The 27922-nt window shown below is 44.9% G+C and overlaps 1 protein-coding gene across 1 annotated transcript; it reads right to left on the bottom strand.

The window, feature by feature from the left end:
• Positions 1 to 3193: 3193 nt before the first annotated feature.
• LOC117813420 (A disintegrin and metalloproteinase with thrombospondin motifs 2-like) lies at positions 3194 to 27906 on the bottom strand. Its single transcript, XM_034684618.1, has 26 exons — positions 27818 to 27906; positions 26756 to 26844; positions 23285 to 23733; positions 21077 to 21278; positions 16831 to 16937; positions 16651 to 16734; positions 16056 to 16139; positions 15538 to 15691; positions 14828 to 14933; positions 14343 to 14486; positions 14129 to 14261; positions 13398 to 13511; positions 13040 to 13185; positions 11947 to 12036; positions 11682 to 11764; positions 11156 to 11289; positions 10101 to 10224; positions 9908 to 9988; positions 9672 to 9835; positions 9431 to 9590; positions 9197 to 9329; positions 8654 to 8876; positions 7065 to 7194; positions 6904 to 6975; positions 5718 to 6009; positions 3194 to 4959 (listed from the first exon to the last, which is right to left on the bottom strand). The coding sequence occupies exons 2-26, from the start codon at positions 26841 to 26843 to the stop codon at positions 4089 to 4091; spliced, it is 4368 nt and encodes a 1455-aa protein (XP_034540509.1). The 5' UTR covers position 26844; positions 27818 to 27906; the 3' UTR covers positions 3194 to 4088.
• Positions 27907 to 27922: the final 16 nt, after the last annotated feature.

Below are 27922 nucleotides of genomic sequence, written 5' to 3'. Positions count from 1 at the left end.
CCGAGATGTGTACTGACAGGCACAGAGAGGGACGGTGTCCGCCCTGAGTCTGTTCTTACAGGAGTCCTATTTCTCTCTGTTGGGAAGAAATCAAGTGGATCTACTGACTTTTTAGTTAAATTATTAATATTAACTTCTCTTACTGTGACACGTACATGCATCAATTTATTTTATTTGCTCAGTTTTTCCGGGAACACACGTCATTTATGGCTGTATTATGAGATCTCAGCATACTTATTTCTTTATCTCTGGGTTACCCATAGACTTTATAAATAATGGATGCAGTATCCGTGACATCACCCATCTGTTCCGTTTTGAAGCCAATCGACGGCGGCAGACATATTGGAAATGCGGGACTCAACCAGGCAGAGTGTTACGTAAAGAGAGAGAGTTTGAGCCTCCTAGCCAACAGCTATGTGTTCCCGTCCGGGAGTCAAGTCAGTAATGTCATTATTTGGGCAAAAACTCGTAATCTTAATATTTTCTGAACTGTCGTGTTAGAAAAAAATTCACCCCCCTGTACAGTGTGTGCCGATAGAGAGATAAACTACGGATAGCCAAGCCGTTTTGTGAACCAGGCTGTAAACATGTTTATTAATGGTGCAAAGATCATCTTCTTTTAATTGGTGTCTATGTGGTTTCCAGTGTTTCTGCAGCCAGCCTCAAGCGGATTCTTGATGAATTGCAGTTTATAACACTTCTGCATGGGCTTCATACTTTGAGACCGGAGGTTGCCGCTCAGGGTGACCAAGCATGTTACCTGTTGTCACAGATGAATCTCATTAACTAAACAGTTCTTCTGGTGATAACATGATTTTCTGTCTAGGGAAGGTCTTTAAAGGCAGTGAGGCCATTTGGGAGGGAGCTGAGAAAAAAACGAAGTTAGCACCAATAACCCAAATAACCCAATAACATAAACAACCTAAAGCAACTGAAACTAACCCCAACATGTGAAGCTCTCTGTAAGTCGCCACTTACAGCGCCAACGGATAACAGGACAGTAGTGCCATTATCGGACAAACAAGCTAAACTAAAAAAGGTCAGTTCAGCTTGTTTCCATCAACATGAAGACATCCAGGTCTGTAGAAACATCTGAAACTACCGACTGTCAGGAACAAGCAGTGACTGTCTTCTCAGGGCTTCTGTAGTCTGTAGTATTTACCACCTAATATCTATCACAGAGCTAAAACTGCTAACACACACACACCTGCTACATCCTGTGATGGTAAGGTAAGGTGAGCAGGTGAGGGTGTGAAAATAATCCAGACAGGGTGACACTCATTAACCAACAAAATATACAAACAAACAGACCCTAAATATTCACCACAAGATCATGACACTGTTTGTAAAATGAGCCATGTAGCATAACAAGTCAAAACACTATCCTGTTAGTTATTAGTCTGTTATCTTCACTTTGTTAGACAGCTCCTCGTGTGTTTTTCATCCCTCTCTCTTTTTGCATTCCTCCTCTCTTCTTCTTTTCTTTGCTGCTGACTGGTCACACATAAGCCACTAATCTGCTAACAGACACAAACATTTTTACCACAGTGTCAACAGGCAGAGGTGAAATGTGTTCTCTCCACAGGTGGATCTGGTGTGACATGTGACGCTGCTGCTCTTCAGATTTAGTACTGTGGTTATGGGTTCGACCAATCAGAATCAGGTATGAACACAGTCAGGTGATCAGTGAGGGAGACAGGTAATACGATTCTTCACTGTGATGAAGTCAGTCCACGTCTCTGTGCTCAAACTAAGACAAAGTCAGCTGTTTCCACTGATCATCTCCCACCACAGACATTAATTCACCGACCTGACTCATCTGATCTGAATTCAGTTTGATCCTCAGCAGGGCCGCAGATGCTCGCCTGGATTCACCCAGAACTCTTTAACAACACAAACAACTGACTCAGAGAAGGGAAATAACACACGCACCAGGAACAGCTTCCATCAGTTCAGAGATGATGAGACAGAACAAACTGTCCTCTATGTCTGAAAACATGGTCCAACATCCAGAGCCAGACCATAAAGTCTGATAAACAGAGAGAATTGAAGAGGTATTTATCTCACAGTTAAGAGAGAGGGTTTCACTGAAAATACAAACCTGATGTTTCTCTGGATTAACTAGACACTGGTCCCTCAAGAGCTGGGGGAAACTCGCATTAAGGCCACTGAAGGAAGCGAACATGCCCTGTTCAGTGTAATCCATTGTTATTCTGGGTTTGAGGAATTAGGAGATACTCGTGTCTTTAAGTATCATGGGGTTATTAACGTTTGGTATCAGTATGACTCGTTGGATGTGGCTCTGGTGCTTCAGGACTCAGGATTTACAGACATAAACTCAGATCTGAAGGAGGCACTGTTTCTCAGATTCGACTATGCCGATATGTCTGTGCAGGATAAAACCTGAAATAATCTGAGGATCAACCCTGAAATTATCTGAGGATCCACCCTGAAATAATCTGAGGATTAAACCTGAAATAATCTGGGGATCCACCCTGAAATAGTCTGAGGATAGCCCCTGAAATAATATTAGATTATTGAGGTAATCTTAGATTATTTCTTGGTGGATCCTCAGATTATTTCAGGGTGGATCCCCAGATTATTTCAGGTTGAATCCTCAGATTATTTCAGGGTGGATCCCCAGATTATTTCAGGTTGAATCCTCAGATTATTTCAGGGTGGATCCTCAGATTATTTCAGGTTGAATCCTCAGATTATTTCAGGGTGGATCCTCAGATTATTTCAGGTTGAATCCTCAGATTATTTCAGGGTGGATCCTCAGATTATTTCAGGTTGAATCCTCAGATTATTTCAGGGTGGATCCTCAGATTATTTCAGGTTGAATCCTGAGTATCCACCCTGAAATAATCTGAGGATTCAACCTGAAATAATCTGAGGATCAACCCTGAAATAATCTGACATAGACAGGTTGAAAAATAGTCCCTCTATATAAAGGTTGGTTGTGGCTCCTCAGTTTTCCTCCCCATGTTTCCTTGGCTGGAACACACCTGGTTTAAGGTGTTAATCTGTGATTTTGGAAGCTGATGGCAGCTGTTTTTCAATACCTTCAGACGGATGCAGGTCAGCTGTTTCCCCTGTTTTTAGCCTTTGTGCTTAGCTATGCTAACCAGCAGGCTTTGGCTCCATACCTAGCGTACAGATATGTGAAAAGAGGAGAAGAGGGAGCTTTACCTGAGAGTTGAATGGGTTTTCATGAGTCGTGATGACATCAGCTGCTGCATGAGCCCTTGCTTTATTTATAAAGTGAATAATGATGTACAAACAGCATGAACAAGAACGAGTCTGAAGTCTAACGCCGTGTTCAGACCGAAAGCAAAGCTCGTCTTCAGAGTCATGAAAAAGTGAGAGACTTTTGTGGACAAGTGTTTGAAGCTAGAACAAGAATCAAGGTGACTTTTTTCAAACGTATTAACGCCCACCAGAGCTGAGAGTTCCCTGACATCCTGACTCTGTTTCAGGTCAGATCAAACCCTGTTTTTATTACTGTTCAGTTAATGCTTCTTGTTTAGCTGAAAGACCTGACAAATCCTAAATCCAGACTAACATCTGTTCCTTTGGCTTCATAGCGTTGTAGTCAGACAGATTTCAGCTGACTTAAGTGTTACCTGTTAGATACAGTGAAACTGAGACTCAGTGGACAGGAGCTCCAGAGCTGAAACAGAACTCTGGTAGTCCTGGTCCTAGCTAACCGATCATCAACTGGTCAGAGTGAAGGATGAAAATAAAAGAGTGATGTTAACCCAGGTAATTCACACAAACAGATCCTCCACCTGAAGAACCCTGAGACCAAGACAAGCTCCTCTTTTGGACTGAACACAGCTTTAGTAAAGAAGAATGAAGCAAACATTTCTACATTCTGATCTCACTGTAAACCTCCTGGATCAGGTCCAGACCTCAGGAAGATTCAATCTGAATGTAAGGACAGCTGGATGTTTTGAGACAAACATGGCTGTTAGCCTGGAGATCCATCATCGCGCAGTTTGTTTCTGTCTCTCGTAGAGAGTTTGTTAGCGTTAGCAGGAAGTGAGCTGAACATGCTGCGTGAGGAGTGAACAATGAAGTTTATTTTACAGTCGACCCCGTTTCCTGTCAGTCCTGCCCTCCCTGCTCCTGTTCGACCTCCTCAGAAGGTCCTGTCGTCGTTTCTCGTTCAGGAGCTGCTGGATGCGCTTGTTCTGTGTTCGCTCGCGGAACGGCGGCATCCGTGGCACAAAGTAGTTCTGCTGCCCCCTGCTGGAGTCAGCTTCCAATCCCACGATCCGGTACGGGACCTCGTCCACCGAGTTGTTGTCCTTCTTGGCGAGCGGGATGAAGGAGGGCGAGGATGTTGGCGTTGGTTCAGTCTCTATAAGATAACCTTCAGTCTGAAGGCTCCGCCCCCCTGATGTTGTATTTGGTGATGATGTCGTAGTGATCAGAGAGTCATCAATTGTGGTGGGGAATTCTGGGACAGTGGATGTCCTGATTGGTGCTAATGATGGACTGTGACCCTCAGTAAGAGCTGTAGAGTAAGGCATTGTGGGAGTGGTAGTTTTCCTCCTGAAGTACTGCGTGAATAAATGTGGTGGAGCAGTTCTCCGTGGGCGCCTAGTTGTGACAGCGGTCATTTTCCTCCTGAATAAATGTGGGGGGGCTGTTCTTCTTGGGGGTCTTGTAGTGGTAGTAGTGGTAGTAGGAGTGGTAGTAAAGATAGTAGAAGTAGTAGTTGGAAGGATCTGGTCAGAGTTGGAGGTGATGTAAGGATCCTCATATGTAGAATAATCATCATAATCATCGTAGTCCACATAGATGAAGTCAGTGCTGCTCCTGATGGTTGGGGGCGGAGTTACTTTGACATCTGGGGGTGGAGTGCTGATGATGTTACTGACAATGGGGCTGTTATAGATCCATGAGGACGAAGCCGCAGAGGTTGTCATCTCTGTTGCTAAACTCCGCGAACTACGAGACAAAAACAAAGAATATCAGTGACATAAGACCAGAACATAATTTACAAGAACAGATGCTGATGGATTATGGATCATGTAAAGTTTATACTAACTGAAAGTAGCACAAAGACAACATATCAGATGTTGCAACCGAAACCTGTTATTGTTTATTAAAATATCTGCTCATTTTGAATGTGATGCAGCAGCATGTTTCACACAGTTGGAACAGGGACAACAAAACAGGTAAACATTGGTTTAATGCTAATAAACACCTGGAGGAACATCTCACAACTAATGAGGTTAATGATGAACAGGTTAGTTACATGACTGGGTATAAAAAGGACACTCCAATGAGGCTGAGTCTCTCAGGAGAAAAGATAGGAAGAGGTTTACCACTTTTTGAGAGACTGTGTAAGCAAATAGTTCAACAGTTTGAGAATAATGTTCTCAGAGTAAAATGACGAAGAATTAGTAGATTTGATAATCTACAGTACATAATATGTCAATCTGACATTCTTTTCGAAATCATAGACTTTACACTGTTTTCAGTTAAATATAAACTTTAAATGATCTAAACCATCTTAATTTATCAACATTTACACAGAGTCCTCTTAAACAATAGATATTGCTGCCTTGAATGATCATAAACATCTGTAACGTCATCTGTAATAAACGTTTCAACTGGGTAACAAACCTCAACTTCCCAGAGCCCTGTCAGAGACATTAAGGATGATAAAAACTGTTTCAGCTTCGATCAACTCATGTTCTCACCTGGCAGCCGGGGGCTTTGTTGGGCTGAAGTTGGAGTTGGAGAAGTTAGTGGAGTTGCTGAGGTTGGTGGAGTTGGAGGAGTTAGTGGAGTTGCTGGGGTTGGTAGAGTTGGAGGAGTTAGTGGAGTTGCTGGGGTTGGTAGAGTTGGTTTGGTTTTTTGGGTTGGTGGAGTTGGTGGAGTTGATCTCGCTGCAGGACTTGCAACACATCTGCTGGTACCCAGCGATGGAGCAATACCGACTCAACACCTCCATCCGACAAAACACTGAGCGGTCACCACGGCAACGTTGCCCTGGTGAAAGAGCAGGAGAAACCGTTCAGTTCAGATTACCTGGGCAGTCAGTCCAACTCAAGGGAGAGGTTCAGGTGGCTGGTGGTGAGGCTTTCAGCAGTGTGACTGCCCCCTGGTGGCAGGCTGCAGTAAAGGTAAAAAAATCCGTTGGGCAGTCAAACTTTAAAAAATAAATACACGTTGTACGAATGTTTCTCACATCCGTATGCTGTGGTGATATGTAGTTAGTATTTGACTGTTTTGTGTTCAAGGCCTCTTTTTCCTGAAAAGTTTCTTTTTCGTTAGTTATTACAGGTTGAAAAACGGGGTTTTACTTCCGGGTTTCCTTTGATTCACAGCCGCCGTGGAGTGAAACTTCGTCTTTTGACGTCACGCTGTAGGGCGGAGCTTATTACAGTGGCTTCACAGGCTCTGGCTGCACAATGGCGGCGCACAGGAGAGGGATTTTTTGGCTTCAGAACCGTACAACGGGAAGAGGCGGAGCAACGCTGTCCATTTTTATTTACAGTCTGTGGTCCAACTAGTCTCAGGGCTATTTACAGTCAAGAACTCTGCACTCTAAAGAGAGAATGTTGTACCCTGTAATCTGTGCATAGCTAATCAATCACTTTAATCTGTTAAAGACATTAACTCTGATTAAAGGTAATCTGGTAATTCTGTTCTAAATTAACGGAAGTCAACGATAAAACGTGGAAAGTCTGTTGGTCCAGTGACAGATTTAATCTAACCACATCTATAATGGTCTGTCTGTCCGTCTGTCCGTCTGTCCGTCTGTCCGTCTGTCCGTCTGTCCGTCTGTCGTTCAGCTATTACAGAATGTAGAGAAGGAACCGAGCAGAGTGAAAAGGGAAACGGTGAAGCTTGTTTTAAAGACAGGAGGTGGTGTGTGATTACTGGAGGTTCTTGGAGCTGTAAAGTTTGTGTTGCTCCTGGACAGCCACTGAACGATGGAGATCTTTTGGTCACCTGCAGGGGGAGACAAACATGGCTGGTTACAGACTGTAGCTCTCCTTACGTTACAGGATTTGATCAGTGTGTGATCGGGGTATGCGTACCGCTACAGGGTGGGGCCTGGCAGGTGCGGGTTGTGATTGGTGGACGGTCACTGCAGTTCTTGGCCAAACCCTCAGGACTAGAACAGGCGGCCTGACGCTCCTGAGTCCCGTTTCCACAAGATACAGAACACTGTGAACAAACACACATCAATCAGACGCACACCAAACGGCTCAGCTATCCCGGAATCATGTGTGGTTAACGGTGCTCCAGAGGTAGATCATGGCTGGACAAGGACAGGGCAGGATGTAGTAGGATGTAGAGAGAGGTTGTCATAAAAAGCCTGGTTTATACTTCTGCCATGATTCTGCACCGTAACTACACCATCGTGGGCACTTCATGCTTATGTGTTGGAGTGTCCTCGTTGCTCTGCAGTACCCCACCTGAACACTAGATGGAATTGTCAGATCTATGCTCGTCACATTGCCAGTTTCCAGTATGGATACGTTCTCTGCTTGTTAGCCAGCGTGTTACGTTGGACCTGATAAATGTTGTGTAGCAGCCAATCACAGGGCTTCCTGTCTGTGTTGTTTTTTTTACGAGGTATACGTCAGGCTTCTTTGGTAACGGTTAAAGGGCTATGCAAACCTATGGTGTAAACTACCGGGTAGCTTTGATGCAGAATAATAAATCAGGCTGAAAAGACAGCTACAGGTGGTGAAAATGGAGATACTCCAGAAATTAAAGGTAATACTTCAGTGACGATGAGGTTGTCCAAAGAAGAGATTGTCAACAAAGAGGAATTGTGATTTATCTTCGAAAACAACTAGAGAGAGAGAAGAGGGAAGAAGTCTGCCAAAGAAAGAACCTTGTAGTAGACCAAAAACTAGAAAAAGAAGCAGTCCAGACAGAGAGAAGGGTAAGGTGGTCCCGAAAGAAGGTATAGAGTCGATGTTAGAAAATCAAATTGAGGCAGTCCTTGAATGAGTCTGGAAAGTTCAGGGATAGGATCCAAAAACAGGGGTCAAGAAAAAGGGTCAGTGGAGATTGTCCAGGAAGAAAGGAGAAAGAAGCAGTCAAGAGAGAAGGATGGAAACGAGAAATAAGACAGAGGTAGAGGTACTCTTGAAGAGAACAGGTGGAGGCAGTCCAGAAAGAAAAAAGATGGTCTGTCAACATTCCTTCGAGACAGGCAGGTCGAGGTAGAACAGAGACGACAAGAAGAGGGTCAGTCCAGAGAGATAGAGGAAGAACTAGTCTAGAAACCAAAAGACAGGGCAGAGGTTGTCTCGCAAGAGGAAACAGGTGTAGGTAGAGTCTTGATAGAGGAAGTCCTGCAGGAGAAAGATAGAGTGAGTCCAGAAGGACAGGGTGAAAGGTACTCCAGTAGGAGACAAGAAGATGCAGGTTTAAAGAGGAAGGTACATGTGTTTCAGAAAGAGGAGAGGTGGAGCAGGAGGAGCAGGTGGAGGAGCAGAAGGAGCAGCAGCACAAGGAGCACAAGGAGCAGGAAGCAGGAAAATTAGAGATAGTCAAAAAGGGAGTCAGTCCCTTGTGGTCGAAAGAAAGAGGGTCAGAGGTCAAACATTCATCCTGAAGGACTCCTGAAGGTAAGATATTTAGCTTTGACTTCAGCTAAAGGTCTTTGTACCGGGGTCCAGGGCCCAGCTCTCCAGGCGGCGGGGCAGGGGACACGGTTGCAGGTCTGTTTGCCCTCTGGTCGGTCCTCGGTACAGAGTTTGCTGTTCACCGACCGCTGCTGCCTCTGCTGCCCTGCCTCTGAGCCGGACACCTGCTGGCAGCTCACCCAGCGACGCTGCCACCCTGTCTGACCACAGGAGGCGCTGCAGTCCTCCCATTCTCCGGTCACCCAGCTGAAAGGTCAGAAACAGAAGGATTTTTATGATTCCCCTTTAGTTAGGTTGATCATGATATCGATCTTTGCATGGGGTCATGGCATCCTGTTAACCACGAGGTGTTGAGTCGTACACTACGACCACAGAGTTAATGATCTTGCAACACGTCCCTCAGCAGCCTCTGTGGTCAGAGCTCAGACCGTGAGGAGCAGTCTCAGGCTGTGTTTGAGTCCGGGTTTGATTCCGTGTCTCAGGTACAGGATGTCTTCCTGTACATGAAGCACCCACCTATCCACCTATGCAGCAGTGTGTTACCATGACGATCTGTGGTGCGTTACCTTGGCGAACTGCAGGCATTGCTGTTGCAGTTGCGGCTGATGGCTCTGGGTTTGTTGATGTTGGAGCAGAACATCCTGTGGACCATCTTCCCATCTGCCTTCCTCCTGCAGCCAAACCTTGTATACTGTTTCCCTGACAACCAGACAGCACTGTGAGTCTCATGCAGCTGTTGACCCGGTAATCCCTTTACACAACTAATTATGACGGTGTTGACTGCGAACAGAGCAACATACCTCCTCCGCAGGGTTTAGAGCAGTGAGACCACTTTTTCAGGGCCCACTCATAGAAGATGGCGTCCTCCTGCAGCAGGTTGGACTCCAGCGAGGACCGCAGACGGTCCTGGATCACATACTTGTAGGACACCGTCACCTTTGAGTCCACATGGGAGCGAACCTGAGGGACAGATACACAGGTGGACCATGGATCAGACCGTACTCAGACACATCATGAGCACACTAATGTCCACAGACTTACCATCAGCAGGACTCCGTATCTCAGGGGTCCTGATGTCTGGATGTACTCCAGCTCCTCCGTGTTGCTGTACTCCCACAACACCCCTTTCTCAATCAGCACCCGGGACTCTGGGAGCTCGTCTTCATGGTTCAGGAAGGTGTTACCCATCTCCGTGTTCTTCATAGCTGCACAAAGACCTTTGTATAAAAAGGCATTCCACAAAACACTGAACAACAAAACCTCCTCTCCCTTCTTACCCAGGATGTGAGGGCTCCCTTTGAACTCTTGGATCAGCAGGTGTCGGGCTCCTTTGGGGATCTCCAGGATCTTCAGGAAGCCTGGGTCATGGGAACCATAAAGATTTAAATGTTAGTCGCACTCGAGGAACTGCACCTGCTCCACAAGGACAGAAACCATGAATTGTCCTCTGATCTGAGGTGTGTCAGAGACCTGGTTTCTTGGTGCTGCGAGTGAAGTTTCCTTTGATGATCTTACAGCTGGAGTTATCTCCTCCACAGACTCCACACCGGTCCTCCTGCTGGTCTGAAGCAATCTGTCCATCACAGCCCACGTGCTGCACGAGGACAGAGGAGAGGAGGGCAGAGGAGAAGAGGACAGAGGAGAAGAGGACAAAGGAGAGGAGATCTTATTGGATGGACCTAGTGAAAGTCCAATTAAAGCTGAATGTCCATTGAAGAGAGCAGATCCCCTTGCAGAGTAAACCAGGTGTTATCAGGACGAATGAGGACAGGAAGGATTTATTACTTAAACACTAACCCTGACGCTCTGGTGTGCAGATGATGGTGTTAAAAAAAGGTGGATGGACCAATCACCTGCTCAGCAGATACCAATGATGTAAGAATCAACCACAACACACCTGTAACATCAGGGTCTGAGGCTGACAGGTGTGATGGTCCCTGATAACTCACACTAAGTTTTATTTTGCCGACGGCCAGCAGAAGTCTTGAATTTCACTCGTGTTAAAAGCAGGAAGCAATAAACTTTTTATGGCTCTTCCCCTTTAAATAAGAAAAACAAAAACCTTCCTAAACGAAAGAAACAAGTCAACTCATTCAAATATTCAGTTCTGTTTCTAAACTGTCAGGGATAGTGGTGTGTAATACACTTACTGCAGACTCTACAGTAAGTGTATTTACCACAGGGGGCGCCACTCAGCTCGGCCTGCTCAGTGACCTCCTTCACACTGCTGTCAGCTGATGGTGACATCATAACATTGAAGCCCTGCTACTGCGACACCTACCCCTGAGACGTGTGCCATGCTGTGTCATGTTACAGTGTGTAGTGCACACACACACACACACACACACACACACACACACACACACACACACACACACACACACACACACACACACACACACACACACACACACACACACACACAACATGGTCCTGTTTGAGCTCTCAGACACAGTTTGACTCTCCATATAGAAGCATTGATTAAAGGGAATAAAACTCAGAGTGAAGAGAAACAAAATAAAGACCTCACACTCTCCTCGCACGCACACGCTGTGGCCATCGCTGTAGGAACACGCCGTCCCATCATGCATCATTCTGTTCATGGAAACCACGGCCGCCGTCTCCTTCGACTGGCAGTACAGACGACAGCGCTCATCAGCTGCACACACATGATACAATCATTATATCCATGAGTGTTAAACATCGTTCAGTCAAAGATACTTAAAGAGGAATTATTAAGGTGGACCACAAGGACACACTTCAGACGGTAAAGAGTTAAAGAGGAGAGGCTGCAAGAGTCAATAACAGATTCCTGACTGATGACATTAACATCTGAACAAACACACAGGCACACACACAGACACACACACAGGCACATACACAGACACACACTCAGATGAAGCATTAAGTGGGGAAACTTTCATGAAATCTTTCAGTTTGGTGTGTGTGTGTGTGTGTGTGTGTGTGTGTGTGTGTGTGTGTGTGTGTGTGTGTTGTGCGCGTGTAGTATTAAGTGTTCTTTTTGTGTGTGTATTATGTGTGTGTACTCACGGTCCGGGTGTTGGTAAGGCAGCCAGTGATGTTTAATTCCTTCATGTTCATAAAATGGGTTCCAGACTTTACACTGATCCTCTCTGAGACAAACAACACAGTCAATACACTCTCCTGGTGTCAGACATCACTAACAGATAACAGTGAACTATACATCTGCTCACCTGGTGTCAGACATTACTAACAGATAACAGCATCAACTCTAGATCTGCTCACCTGGTGCCAGACATCACTAACAGATAACAGAGTGAACAGTGGAACTGACCTGAAGTCAGTGAGGGGGGGACACTCTTCTTGGTTGCACAGCTGGAACTCGTAGCTGTTTCCGAAGCAGGTGCGCCCACCGTTAGCTGGACTGAGAATAACAACTGGTTAGACTCTCTTATTAAAGAATATGTGCGTTGAATATGTGACATCACTCATGAGATCAAATCCTGGTTCACCTCCAACTTCCTTCAACTCAACAGCAATAAAACGGAACTCCTCCTCATAGGCACTAAATCCACCCTATCCAAAGCCGACAGTTTCTCCCTCACCATAGACAGTTCAACAGTGTCCCCCTCCCCTCAGGTAAAGAGTCTGGGTGTCATCCTCGACAGCTCATTTTCTTTCAACTCTCACATCAATAACATAACTCGGTCTGCATACTTCCATCTCCGCAACATCAACCGTCTCCGCCCCTCTCTCACCCCTCACACCACTGCTATCCTGGTCCACAGTCTCGTCACCTCCCGTATCGATTATTGTAATTCACTCCTCTTCGGTGTCCCTCACAAATCCCTCCATAAACTTCAACTGGTCCAAAACTCTGCAGCCCGCATCATTACCAGAACCCCCTCCTTTCACCACATCACCCCCGTCCTCCAGCAGCTCCACTGGCTCCCGGTCAAACTCAGAATTAATTTCAAAATCCTCCTGTACACATTCAAGGCCATTCACAACCTCTCCCCTCCGTATCTGTCTGATCTCCTCCACATTGTCACCCCCTCTCCCTCCCTCAGGTCTTCCTCCTCCCTCCACCTCTCTGTGCCCTCTGCCCGTCTCAGCACCATGGGGAGCAGAGCTTTCAGTCGCTCTGCTCCCCAACTCTGGAACTCACTCCCACCTGACATCCGTAACTCCGACTCACTACCCCTGTTCAAATCCAAACTTAAAACTCACCTGTTTCAAATTGCATTCCTTGTCTGATTGCACTGCCTCATTTTAACTTGATGTAACTTTGCTTGTTTTTATTTATTTCATCACGTTGTTTTTATTTATTGTGTTTTAATCTGTCTGTAAAGTGACCTTGAGTGCTTTGAAAGTATTTAATAGTGCTTTAATAGTATTATTATTATTATGATTGACGGCTTACTCACGCTGGGTTGTCGCAGCGGCGGATCCGAAACCTGACCCCGCACCCGCAGGTCCTGGAGCAGCTCCCGTATGGACTCCATGTTCCCCAGCCGCCATCTTGTCTGAGCATGTCGGGGGTCAGCCTCATGCAGTAACCCTTAAAGCAGTGCTGCAACCAGAAATGGTTACCATTGAAACACAAAGGAAGTTTAGCTTGTTCCATGCTAACATGGACAGTGTTGATGATCATTTTTAGCAGGTTTAAACTGTACATTAATATGGACAGCTTCTCCCCTCCCCCTGTGAGAAGTGAAGCCAAAATGCTGAGTAATGGGTTCTGACATTAGGGCATTAACTCTGTTGTCTTCCATGAGTCCTCACCCTTCCTGGTCCACACTTGGTCCCATCGAGAGGGGGGCCTTTCTTGGTCTTACAGTAAAACGGGTTACTGTACTCGCTGCACCACAGCTGCTTACAGGGGTCAAGGTTTGTGTACTGCAGGGACACAGAGGTGAAAACAAAGAAGCTTAGGGCATGTCAAATTGTAAAAATTCAGTATAAACATCAGAGTGAAACAAAGTAACAACACGAGCTGAACAGTAACCTAATCCCAACACCATCATTACATCAGCAGGATGAAATGTAGGAAACTTCTAGAACAAAGACGTCATCAGATTAAAGATCTGAAGAGTTAATCCTCCTCCTGAGGACGGTTTCTGTGTGATGTCATCAAACGTTCCTCAGCAACATCCTGACCAGATGTGCTGCTGCCGCCGTCCAACCACAACACACTCTGAGGGTCACATCTATCCCAGCGAGTCACTGCGGTCTGACTCTAAAGAGTCTCACTGTCTCATTCCCAAACTCAAACTCTGAGTCTTCTCCATTATCGGTTTTCTGAAACTCCTTGTTCCTCTGCTGAGCTTGTAGAATGTTACATGATTAATCTGAGCTACATGTTTCCCTCCCTAACACAACAAACCAGGACAGGACCGGCAGCTAGAGGAGCAGTCTTTCAGCAGAAACACAGGTTAGCAGACAGGTGAGCACACTGCTAGGTGAACAAACAGACAGGTGAGCAGACAGACAGGTGAGCAGACAGACAGACTCACGACTGTACACAGACTGTATCCCGGTCCAAAGTCGAAGCGGCACTGTTGGTCCATGGAGTACTGGAAACCCGGCAGCAGAGGCAGAGCCGGCCACTCGTGGTTGAAGGGGTCGTCACGCAGACAGTCGTATTTGCTGCAGAGCAGAGTGAGTATGGTGACAGTGTTTGTTCAGGTGAAGTATAAGTATACCTGGAGCACTGTGTGTAGTACTCACTGCAGGTACTGGTGCAGTTCCCTCCAGCTGCAGCGCGACCAGTGGTACCGATGGAAGGTGGCCTGAACCCGAGGAGACATGATGCTGCCCAACTCCACGTCATCCTCACAGTCATTAGCCTCCCCGTCATGCTCCATCCCCAACCTGAGACAGACAGACAGACAGGCAGACAGACAGACAGACAGACAGACAGACAGACAGACAGACAGACAGACAGACAGACAGACAGACAGACAGACAGACAGACAGACAATATGAATACCTGTACATCTTTTCATGGGCACCAGGGGGCTTCATTTATTGAGGACATCTAAAGGTCTGTTATAGTTTCTAAACCTTTGACTCAGTTACCACAGGTTCACCTCGAGGTGTTGAATGTCATATTTGAAAGGGTACATTTAATAAAGTGTGTCTGACTTGTGGCCCTCTTGTTCAGCCAAAAAACATCCATCAAGGTCATGTGGCTGTGTGGTTGTGTGTCTTACACGTGTCCTGTTTCATGAGCAGCTACGAAGGCCGAGGAAAACCCGTCTTCAATGACCAGGACGCAACTGCGATGTAAGTGACACATCCCTGTGACCGGAGCATAACCTGCAGAGAGATCCAAGGGTCAAAGGTCAGGGGTCAGAGGTCAGGGTCTGAATCAGGCACACACTATTAGAAGTTGTATTTGTAACTACGATTGAAAATAGTACACTGCATGCTGGGAGGTCTGACCTCCTTCTAAAGCCTGGTTTTAACTTCTGCCTTGAATCAACAGAGTTCAACACAGAAGCTTGGTTATGACTGATGGTTCTATTAGGAGTAATATCAAACTAACAGAACCAACCAACATAACTTCCTGCTCAGAAATGATGTTGCCACAGCTTGTGTTTGGCTGCACCCTGCAGGGCTCAATGACCTGTGGTCAGTGAGATAAATTTAGTACTCATATTTCCAGCTGTATTATTGGGAGCAGACAGAAGCAACCCAATCCTTCCTGGTCGACTGTACACTGCTAGCACTTAGCACATAGCACCTGAATATAAAGAGGTAGTGTTAGCAAGGGTACCCTGCATGGCGGAGGAGGAGCAGTCATGCCAGGCGGGATAGGAGGTGTCAGTAGTATATGCAGCATTAGCATTCTTAGTAGTATTAACAGTAGCATTCTTAGTAGTTGTAGCAGTTACATTAGCAATAGTATTAGCAGTAGTACCCTGCATGCCGGAGGGGCCGAACTCCTGCCTGGTCAGGTAGATGGTGTGGTCGTGCTGCTCGGCGTGGCTCTGCTCCCTCTGCTGGAGGTAGGACCACCCACAGACGTGCTCCAGACTCTTCTGAGGGTTGCCCACAGAGATCAGCTCCTGAGACTGATGGACAGAGTGTCAGTTATCACAGAGGGAGACAGGAGAGTACACCTCTCTTGGAGGATGTTGAGCCTCGTGTTTACAAGCACTTTGACAGAGTAACAACGTTAACCTCCTCAGAGTCTGAATAACAGACAGAAAAGTAAGAGTGGAGGGGTTGGATACAGCAAAGACCAAAGAGGTGGAGAACCAAGAGTTTGAAAACAGGATCTAAATGTTGTCTGTGTTTAATCTGTCAAACACCTCCTCTGTGACTGTCTGTCTCAGAGGAGACAAACAGCTGAGCCATTCACGTTTACTTCACTGTCCTTCCTGACATTACAGAGCAGAGATCTTCAGTAGCTTTAAAACAGAGTCAGCTCAGTACCTTTGTGGGAGACAGCATGATGATCCTGACCAGGACGACGTTGATGTTTGCACCCAGAGAGTGATCCTGATAGATCTCATTCACCTGGAGCAGACAGAGAGACACAGAGGTGAGACTGTGAGATAATCTTAACCTGCTGGAGCTTCAAGGACATTTAATGCAGACTGCTTTCTGCAGGAGAGGTCTGCTGGCTGATTGGATAACAGCCTGTCATCAAGTCTTTGCTTCATTCCTTACATCATTTCCTGTTCATGTCATGTGCAGAGGCAGTTCATGAAGCATTGGCTCTGTTTATGGTCTGACCACACCTGTGAACACCTCCCTGTCTCTGGTCCCTCAGGTGGTCATGGGAAGGTGCTAGCTGTGGGCTAACATTCCCCTGAGATGCTGACACTAAAGGACTGTCTTGTTTGAGCCATCTCATGGAGGCTTGGCGCCGTCCAAAGAGTAGCTCCAATCAGCTGAGACTGAATCCGACTCTGTCTCTGATAGTCTGAACCTCTGATCCGTGAACTTCTACAGGACTTTTCTTTAAGTTTAACCTCCAACCAGCAGCCTCTATGTCTCACACTGAATTACAGATGAGTTCACTCACAATGTTCATGAGCGTGAGGAGATACTTCTGGATGTGGTCTCGTCCATGGAACAGAAGAACAGAGTAATCCACTGCTAACAGGACCTGGATGAAGAGAGGAAGACAGGAGGGAGGTTAGAGAGTTCATTAGAGTCCAAACTCAACAGATCCCCGTCCTTCAGTCAAACACAGGTCACTGACCTCGATGTTAAACAGCTCAGCCTCCTCAATGTAGCGCCTGCGTCGAGCTGGGTCCGGTCTGGACCTCAATACATTCTGGGTGAAGTTTAGAGAGCCTAACAGAGGACCTGGAAACCAACAGAGGACAAGCTAAGTCCAAATCAAAGAGAGTCAGTGTTGACTCCACTATGATAACAACCAAAGAAACCTCTGTTTAACCTGAACAAAAGACTGAGTCAGGTCAGGACTGATCTGAGGAACATCCCAAACTAATGGAGTTAAAGGTCAACAGGTCACATGAAAGGGTACAAACAGGACACTCCAGAGAGGCTGAGTCTCTCAGAAGGAAAGATGGGAAGAGGTTCACCACTCTGTGAGAGACTGCGTGAGCAAATAGTTCAACAGTTTCAGAATAATGTTCCTCAAAGTAAAATGGCAAAGAATAAGTGGATTTAATCATCTACAGTACATAACATCATTAGAAGATTCAGAGAATCTGGAGACGTCTCTGTACAAAAGGGACAAGGACCAAAACCAAGACTGAATTGACCTGATCTTCAGGCAGCACTGCATTAAAAACAGTCACAACTCTGCAGTGGAAATCACTGCATTAAAACAGACATGAATCTGTAGTGGAAATCACTGCATTAAATTCAGATATTACTTTGTAGTTGAGACCACTACATTAACAACACACATGACTGTAGTGAAGATCACTGCATTAAAAACCGGCAAGACTTTGTCATGGAAAACCTTGCATTAGAAACAGACATGACTGTAGTGGAAATCACTGCATGGGCTCAAAATCACACTAAAATCCTCGTCTGTAAACACAGATCATTTCTGTATTTGTGATCCTTCAGACCAAGAGGTCTGTAGTCTGTACAAGTTGCTGCTGTGTGCTGGAAGACTTGGTTCAAACCGTTAGAGCATTATAGAGAGCGGAAACGCAGAATATTTCCATGAGATACAGCCATTAAAACCACAAGCCTGTGGCTCAAAGATTTCATTCAGCGGAAACATCTGAGCTGAAACAGCACGATACACACATCAACACATTCTGTGATATTTGATACTGAAGTCACTGAAGCAACAGAGTCTGATCACATTTACAGGAAGAAGAAGAAGAAGAAAAAGAAGAAGAAGAAGAACAACAACAACAACAACAACAAGAAGAACAAGAACAAGAACAAGAACAAGAAGTGGTGTGTGTCTCAGATTCAGTATCATACTCTCTGGATCAATTCTCTCGACTTGATTTTGTGAAGTGTTGCACTCTGAGCTGATAGAGGAGCTGATGCCTGGACGTCCCGTGACTCTGAGTGTCTCTGTGACTCAGATTTACAAACACACAGAGAGTAAACATGGTGGTCTCTCTGTCTCACAGTGACCCTAAACTCTCTATGTGATCTGAGGTTCACAGCAGGTCAACATTGAGACAGCTGGAGTGTGTGAACGTCAGTCCATCCCAGGTAAACGTGTGTGTGACGGGACAACTTCCTGACGTCACTGAACCCTCCTAAGATAAAGGTCTGTTTATGTTCAGTCAAAGCGTCCACTCGCTCTAACAGCTGATATCAGAACTCGAGGGGCAGCCAATCAGGCCAGAGTACAGGGGCAGGGTGGAGGAGGCAGACAGAGAGTCTCCCAGGTCTCTGAGTTTAACCGTAGTTGTTGAAGCTTGTTGATAAGTTAGCTTCTCTTCAGCTCATGTGTTCGGCAGGAGATAGATTTAAACTCTCTTTGGCTTTAAATAAATCATTTCATAGTGGTTTGGTTCCTCCGTCTCCTTCGCCTGAACATTGTGCACAGAGGCCACAGTCCTTGTCCCACTGATAGTAGGTACAATACCCTGAAAGGATTTTAAGTAAGTCGTCCCACTCTCTCTCCCCACATTTGCTGTCTCTCTCAAGCTGTCCTATCAAGATAAAGACTCAAAGCTCAACACAATCTTTAATGAGAAAAAAACAGGATGAATATGAAGGTTTGAATGAAGGTTCCGACCCAGAGGAGAGTGAGTGGGAGAGATTTGATTTATCTAACAGAAGATCATGTCACGTGTTTGAGGTCACTGACATGTCTCTTTCCTCTAAACACTAAACATGCAGAGGTCCGTCAGCAGCTTCACACTTAATCTTCAGACTCACTGAACATTAAACTCTAACAAACACGTGTTCGTGTCTCTGCTCTGCTTTGATTTCAAACATGAGTCCTGAATGAATCTGATCAAACACATCTGTTCAATCTCCTCAACAGGAAATTACATCATCCAACACAGACGCTATGAGATCAGGGTGTCCTGCCGCAGCCTCTGCACAAGTTTAACTGAGGTAAAACAACACCAGGTCCTGATTGGCCAACGCTGCTGTGAAGAAAAACACAGAGGGCCGACCAATCAGGAGCAGAAAGGCCATCAACCCTGGGCCCAGACCCCCAAACCTCCAAACCTCCAAAAACCTCCAAAACTTAAAATCTTCAGATCTGTGAACCCCTGACTGCCACGTTGCAGCTGGCTGACTGTGTGTGTGTGTGTGTGTGTGTGTGTGTGTGTGTGTGTGTGTGTGTGTGTGTGTGTGTGTGTGTGTGTGTGCCAATTTTCCTTTCACTTTGATTCTTTCCCTCTGCAGAAACACACAGCAGATATGTGGAGGAGTTACACTGTAAAAACTCTGGTGTTGAGTGTTTGTGAGCTCTCTCTCTGAGGTACACTGAGCTGATGGATGAAGGACTCTGACCTTTACTGCTGGAAACGTTCCAACACCACACTGTGGAAGCAATGTGTCCAGTTTTACTGATGAGCACTGCAGCAACCAGCTACTAAACTGAAGACACAGTGAAGTCTAAACATCAGTCATCCTCAGATTCAGAGAATCCCAGCTGCTCCTGTATTAGCTCCTCCTCCTCTAACTCTTCTGTTGTTTCTTCTCTCAGTCTTGAACACTGTCTCACACGTGTTGTGTTTGTGTCTGTTTTCATGACTTTGTTAGACGTCTCTCTCTCTCAGCTCCTCTTGTGTTTATCTTCCTCTCTCTTTAGTTTATTCCTCTCTTCTTCTTCTTCTTCTTCTTCTTCTTCTTCTTCTTCTTCTTCTTCTTCTTCTTCTTCTTCTCTCTGCTGCTTTAATCTGTTGATATCCAAGGTGTAGCTCACTTTTGGACAACATTTACAGTGTTGACTAGTTTAATCTGCAGCAATGCATCATGGTCTATGAGATTTTCCTATGTAGGGCACCAAACTGTCAAAGTACGCCTTTAAGCAGACGATACAGTCCTATAATACACAACTGTCTCTGTTTACAACAGTGTTAACCCAACACCTCATGTGAACTCTACATGCTCAGAAGACTCCTTAATGAACTTTTCTTACACTCCTTTATTGTCTCCACGCGACACACACTCCTGCACACCTGTTTAAAGAGCATCATCATTCAGGTATTTGGGGATTTGGTTGGATTAAAAGCTTTCTTCAAAAGTACAAACTGACAGAATAATGAGTAACATCTAGTTTTAACATGTTAGGAAAAACCATCTCCTCTACCTGCGTGCTGCTGCTTGTACACCTGACCTTTAAAGACTCTCTGAACCACCGTGCTCTTTGATTGATTTAACTTTGACGCCTGTAATCATCAGGGCTAGCTTTATTCATTTTCAGGCTGCTTATCAGAATAGCTTCATTTGTACCAAGGCATGCTGGGTAAACTAACATCACACCTGTTCAGTCGTCCAACCAACACCTCCAACAGTTCAGCTATGTTCCACCAAGGGGAATGATCACCGGGATGAGGACACCAAATATGCGACACCAATTCTGAACAAGGTCACCATGGTAACCACCTGTCAGTCCCAGGTACCTCCTGCCTGACACCTTCCACTTGTCCTGCTCTCTGTGACTCTAAATGTGAACATCATTTACTAAATGAACATCATGCTGTGTTGAGGAAGACTTGAAACTAGAGATTGAGACCCTAAACTCATTAGTGTTTACTGAGGGAAAAAATGAGCTGAGGAGGACCATTTTCTCACAGACTGATATACAACCATAGGAGTCGTCCCCTGCTGGACATGAGAGAGAATGCAGGTTTAGGATGTCTTCTTCTAACACAGTCTGTCTCACATCAGTAAACTCATTAACTTGAAGAAGAAGAAAAAAGAATACAACAAACAGTAGTTGTGTTACTGCGTGTTAATCTGTCAGATTATGCGACTGTGGTCAGATTGCAGATTACATGTGATGATGGCACGGCGAATTGATGTCATTGTTTTCTTACCTCTAAGGAAGTCATCAGCAGTTTGATTGACAGCTGCAGTTTGATTGACAGCTGGTTGTTTCTTGATGACGGCTGAGGAGCGATACACAATGTGTTTTCTTCCTCCCTCCTCCTCCTCCTCCTCCTCTCCTCCCCAACCTGTCTGCCTCCCATCCAACGGCTCGATGAAAAACTCCTCCCGACCAACCAGGATCATCCCAGCCTGCAGACACACAGAGCTGTTCAATCTGCTCAAAAAGAACATTCAATCTACCATAATCTGCTGTTTAAGCTACTGTTTCATTTACTGTTCAATCTACTGTGATCTACAGTTCAATCTTCTGTGTAATCTACTGTTAGGCTGCTCTGAAAGAATGTTCAATCTACTGTAATATAATGTAATCCACTCTTAAATCTACTGTAATCTACTCTGTAATCAACTGTGTGATCTACTGTAATCTTATGTTCAATCTACTGTTCAAAGTAATTGGGCATTCACACCAAATGCGAATAAAATAATTAGCGTGAATGAATTACATGTAAAGTCAATGAAAAGCGCGAATAGACGTGAGTAGTGGTCTGGCAGCATGAATCGCGCAAATTGGGCGTTGGGAATGACGCAAATTAGTAATTCATAATAATTTGCGAGAGTTGAAAAATCTGAACTCCAGCAAATCTACCGCACCACGATAGCCAATCAGCATGCAGATCATCCGGTGACGTATGGTGTGACGTGTGGACCAGCGGAGATTCATTCATCTGGAATATATCAGACACATTGATTATATATCTGTACGGCTTCCCCAAACTTTGTGACTGTACCTACTCTTTATGGGATCAGGAATAAACAGGAACTTACTGTGAGGAAAGTGAGTAAAGAGGTCGGATTATCTGGTAAATTGTTAAAACCTTTGTCTGTCACTTGAATCCATCTATGGGTTGTACAAGGAAGTTAGCTCTGCCCCCTTTAGCATTACCGGCTTCACCATTCAATGTAGTCGAGCTCAACCTTGTTTGATAACAACAGATTGGTGTGGTGCGGAAACCCCCCTTGCTTAAATTTGCGTTTTGGGCATTCCTGTACACGCGATTTTGACGCACAAATTGAGCGGCATTTGCGCAAATAGAGCGAGTAATCAAAACATTCTTGCGTCTGTATTTGCGCAAATAGTGCAATTGTTCGTGTCTGGTGTGAACGCAACATAATGTAATCCATTGTTAAATCTATTATCTACTGTTTAATCTAGCTTAAGTCTGATTGTAGTCTAATGTTAAAGCCGCTGTTAACTGGGGTATAATTGAATGTGTTTGTAATCTGAAATTGAATCTACATCATCGGCTGTCAATCTATCATCATCATTAATCTGCCTCTTTTTAATCTAACATTAAGTTTGTAATATATAATATTATTTCAATGAGTCAGCATACTCAATACCTCAAAATGATAATTGATCGGTCACAATCCGACTGGTTGATTGTTAGGAGTTGATTTTGTCTACCTGTGGGTGTGGTCTATTCCTTTAAATCAGCTGACTGTCTTAAGCGGGGAAATGTCCCTCTTTTCTGTGTGTCTTTGAACGCCTCTCGCCTCTCACACATCTGGCTTCAATCAGCTCCTTGCTGTACGAAGTGAGGGTGAGCTGAGACTGACAGTCAGAGCTCACTCGCTCACAGACAGAACAGTCTGTTATTTTTTTTGTACAGCGTAGGGTTGAATGTGTCATGTTTTACAGTGTTTGGTTTGTGTCTGTGCAGGCCTGAAATCATCTCTGACTCTCGTGAACAGACTTGTTTCTGCTCACAGGTCCTCTCCTACATGGGACTATTTTTAACTTTAAAATCTGTGATCTGATACTTTAAACAAACTGATTTATGCCTTTCTTTTTTTTAGATATTTTCATCAGTTAAAGGGAAGGTGACAGCTTTCATCACGTGTGTGAATAGGATCAGCTAACACTGATGGAGCTTTACGCAGCAGCCTCTGCATCAGTGTGTGAACGGATGAATGCGACCTGTGATATTGTTGAGTGGTCACCAGAGACACATTTATGATGGAAATCATCTCACAGGAAGAGACTTCAAACTCTGTCTGATGATTAATGATTCATCTGATTGAAGGGTAAAGAGTACGTATTCCTAGCTAAGGTCGCTATAGAGGAAGTGACATGGAGGAAGTCATAAAAGCTCCAGCCCTCTCTGAAACTCAAACCTCCACCATGTGACACGTACCAGCCCGTCACAGTTGCTAATGGCAACCGACGTGTCCTCCATGTTGGACACCTCTCCCGTGAAGAAGCAGCCGGTGTCTCTGATTGGCTGAGAGAGTTTCTGTCCTGACTCCTCCCACCACTCTATGGTGGCGGCGGGGGCAACAAGACGAGTGTTCTGACACAGCCGCAGGTGGAGCTCCTGACCAAATACCGTCACATTGTAGAAAAGCTCCGCCTCCTCAGTTATAAGGCCATGCCCCCTCCAGTTGGTCCCTGTCTGGTTGGACAGGGATGCTTCAGCGGGCATGTGTATATCCTGGTTTGTAAGGGTGTCCTCTGCAGAGGGGGCGTGTCTTTTGCTGCGTTGTAAATGGTGGGCCGAGACTGATGCTGACAGGAAACGCCCCCCTGAATTTGTCCTGATTGGACGAACGATGCTGAACTCTGACAGGAGCTGATGGAGGGAATCTGAGAGAGAGAGAGAGAGAGAGAGAGTACACAGCTTGATATGATTTCTGTGATGATGATGATGTCATTTTCACCTGGGAGTTAATGGTTAACCCTTGCACAGATTAAGGACACATAAAAGAAAAACAGCAGACTGCTCCTTTAAAAACGGTCCTGATGATGACAGTAACACCGTCCTGTTTCCTGTCTGTTAGTCAGCTTAGGTTTCAAACTCAGGAGCACGTTTTCTGCACACGTAACTCCACTGAACTCATCATAGAGACTGTACTCAGACTGTGCTACGACTGTACTCAGAGAGCTGTGTTGGAAGGATCGATCTATCAGTGTTAAAGACAAGATTTGGAATGGACTGTGACTCAGCTCACACACGCTACCTTCAATGACTGAAAATGTGACTGTGAAATTAATAAACACAACACATGTTGGAGGCTGAGTACGCAAAATGTGAAAAACAGACAAACGGCTTCAAACCTCTGTGAGAGAGAGGGACAGCCAATCAGAGCACAGCGTGAGCCCAGGCTGATCTCAGGTCAGAGATGAACAGAGGAAAGTAACAGAGCTGATTTAAGGAGGAGAGAATGCTCTGTGTCTGAGGTTATACAGGTCTCACACACGCACACACACACACACACACACACACACACACACACACACACACACACACACAGTGGATATGATGAAATATGATCTGAATCCTTCACATTCCCAAACGCCACAGACGCATAAACAGAAAGATTTATGGGGAAAACGTGGAGAGGAAAGTTTTCTGACTCAGACAGAAGGAAGGAATTCTTCCAGAAGATTCATCCTCCAGGAGACAAGACCACGGAGCACTTGGAACACTGGGAGTATCGGGTTTATCAGATTGATCTCAATTTGTATGCTAATGAAAAGTCCTCTGAAGTACCTCAATGTTCAGTGCTCAGGCCAATTCTTTTCACCTTTTGTATGCTTCCTCTAAGTAGCATAATGAGGAAACACCTTATATGCTTCCTTTAAGTAGCATCATGAGGAAACACCAGGACAGCCTTGTTTCACCTTCACAATATCACAAAGATCAGACATCCAGTCTCAGAGTGATGCAGCAAAACTAATCCATGCATTTGTAACCTCCAGGTTGAATCACTGTGATGTCTCTTCAGCTGGTCAAAAACACTGCAACTCGAGTACTGACTAGAACTAGGAAAAGAGAGAGAATCTCTCCTGTGTTAGCTTCTTTACACTGGATCCCCATAAAATCTAGAATAGAATTTAAAACCCTTCTTCTGACCTATAAAGCTCTGAATGGTCAGGCACCATCCCATCTTTAAGAGCTCATAGTGCCCTATTACCCCTCTAGAACATTACGCTCCCAACATGCAGGCTTGCTCATCGTACCTAAGGCTTCTAAAAGTAGTATAGGCCATAGAGCTTTCAGCTATCAGGCACCTCTTCTTTGGAATGATCTACAAATCAGAGTCCACAAGGCAGACACAAAATGTCCTTTTTGATAAAGCTTATAGTTAGAGCTTGCTCAGGCTTGGACCAGCTCTTAGTTATGCTGCTATAGGCACAGCACGCTATAGGCTCAGACTGCTATAGGCTTAGACTGCTATAAGTTTGGACTGATATAGGCCCAGACTGCTATAAGTTTGGACTGATATAGGTCCAGACTCCCATAAGGTCAGTTTGCTATAGGCTTAAACTACTAAAGTTAAGACTGCTATTAGCTCAGACTGCTATAGGCTAAGAACCCTGTAGGCTCCGGCTGCTTTAGGCTTAGACTGTTCTAGGCTCAGACTTTTATAGGCTCAGACTGCTATACGGTCAATTTGCTATAGGCTTCGACTGCTACAGTCTAAGACTGCTATACGCCTAGACTGCTACAGTCTAAGACTGCTATACGCCTAGACTGCTACAGTCTAAGACTGCTATACGCCTAGACTGCTATAGTCTTAGACTGCTATAGGCTAAGACAGCCATGAGCTCAGACTGATATAGGCTCAGATATCTATTCTGGGCATGCTGCTTGAAAATGACGCAGACCACCAAACACAGGACTTCAAGCCCTGTGATCACATCTTCAGATCCAGCTTTAAGTAACTGCAGGACTGATACCTAATATCACACCAGCACAATCATGTGGTAAACATATGAGAAATAGTAGTAGAAGCACTTTGAGAGGTGCTGAGGGTCTCAGTATTTTGATAACCGTATTCAGAGTGGTATTAACAGCAGTAATAAAGCTTGGTAATACTCAGTGCTGACAGTAGTAAAGGTAGCAGCACTTGCATTATCAGCACAAACAACAGTAAAAGTAACAGTCTACATAAGGATCTCGCACCACATTAATAGTGTTAAAATTATCATTACTAACCAAAGTAACAGTGTTTACATTATCAGTACTAACCACAGTAACAGTGTTTACATTATCAGTACTAACCACAGTAACAGTGTTTACATTATCATTACTAACCAAAGTAACAGTGTTTACATTATCAGTACTAACCACAGTAACAGTGTTTACATTATCAGTACTAACCACAGTAACAGTGTTTACATTATCAGTACTAACCACAGTAACAGTGTTTACATTATCAGTACTAACCACAGTAACAGTGTTTACATTATCATTACTAACCAAAGTAACAGTGTTTACATTATCATTACTAACCAAAGTAACAGTGCTTACATTATCAGATGTACTAACCACAGTAACAGTGTTTACATTATCAGTACTAACCACAGTAACAGTGTTTACATTATCAGTACTAACCACAGTAACAGTGTTACAATTATCAGTACTATCCACAGTAACAGTGTTTACATTTCCAGCATTATCTACAGTAAGTGCTTACATTATCAGATGTATTAGAACACAGTGTCTCGTCTGTGTCTCTGTCAGTTTGCTTCTTCTCGCAGTGTCAGCGGTGACAGACAGCATCAGTAGCTATGGTAGTTATGATAGTAATAGCTGTACAGAAGTTATAGAAGTTATAGTATAGTATAGTATAGTATAGTATAGTATAACACTGTAACTCACCTGTGTTGTCAGTGATGTACGCTGAGTGTGAACAGCTGATCAGCAGCAGAACCACAATAATGGATAATCCAGGACGACAGATCTCCATCCTGACAGACAGACAGACAGACAGACAGACAGACAGACAGACAGACAGAGACAGACAGACAGAGACAGAGAGAGAGAGAGAGAGAGAGAGAGAGAGAGGGAGGGAGAGAGAGAGGCTGAGAGACAGAGAGGCTGAGATATACAGAAAGAGAAACCTCCACACACTCTCTCACACACACACAGACTGAGCGTGAGCTGCTGTGTGCAGACTGAACACTCTAACAGACACTCCTCCGCTGTCTCACTGTCTCCTCCCTCTGTCTGTCCATCTGTGCTTTCTGCTCTCTTTGTCTGTGTGTGAGTCTGTCTGTCTGTCTCAAGTAATAATGCTGCAGCAGTTAGTTTCACAGAACTCTCTGTTATTGAAACATGCATGAAACACACACACACACACACACACACACACACACACACACACACACACACACACACACACACACACACACACACACACACACACACACACACACACACACACACACACACACTGTCCACTAGATGGAGTCATACAGTCATACAGCTGCTATCAAAACTTTGTCTGTATCCAAACTGAGCAGAAACCTCTTTGATGAAACGGAGGCTGGAACATGTAGTCCCAAACCTTGCAGTTCTCCTCGTGTCCACTAGAGTGTGTCTCCTGCAGTGAGTCAGTCCCCATAGAGCCCCATGTTAAAATGTTACAGCAGAATAAACATCTTTACAGCCTGGAACGAAAACAGCATAGGTCTTTATAGCTAATTTCTCTATTCATGACAACTGTACGGCTGAATTTATATACAACTCACCTGTTTACATTAGATTGAGGATTAAAGGGAGGTATGGCTAAGGGCGTGGCCTCTTTGACTGACATGGGGGAGCTGCAAGCTGTCTGCTAGGTGTCCCCTCAGCTAATTCAGTCCCTGAACTTAACCTCTGGGCCGTGGTATTTGAGCCTTTTGGAGCACATATAAACAGCAGTAATGCAACATCACATACCTTGGTGTCTCGCTTGTTGCTTTAAATCATAATGGCCTTGATTACTATTTGAAGATTTTGCAACTTTCAAATATCCCCTCAGTTTAGGAATTTACTTCAGTAGTT

Source organism: Notolabrus celidotus, chromosome 5 (genome assembly GCF_009762535.1).
Source record: "Notolabrus celidotus isolate fNotCel1 chromosome 5, fNotCel1.pri, whole genome shotgun sequence".
Lineage (NCBI taxonomy): Eukaryota > Metazoa > Chordata > Actinopteri > Labriformes > Labridae > Notolabrus > Notolabrus celidotus.
Note: the sequence above shows the minus strand (reverse complement) of the source record. Positions and strands in the feature narration are given on the sequence as shown.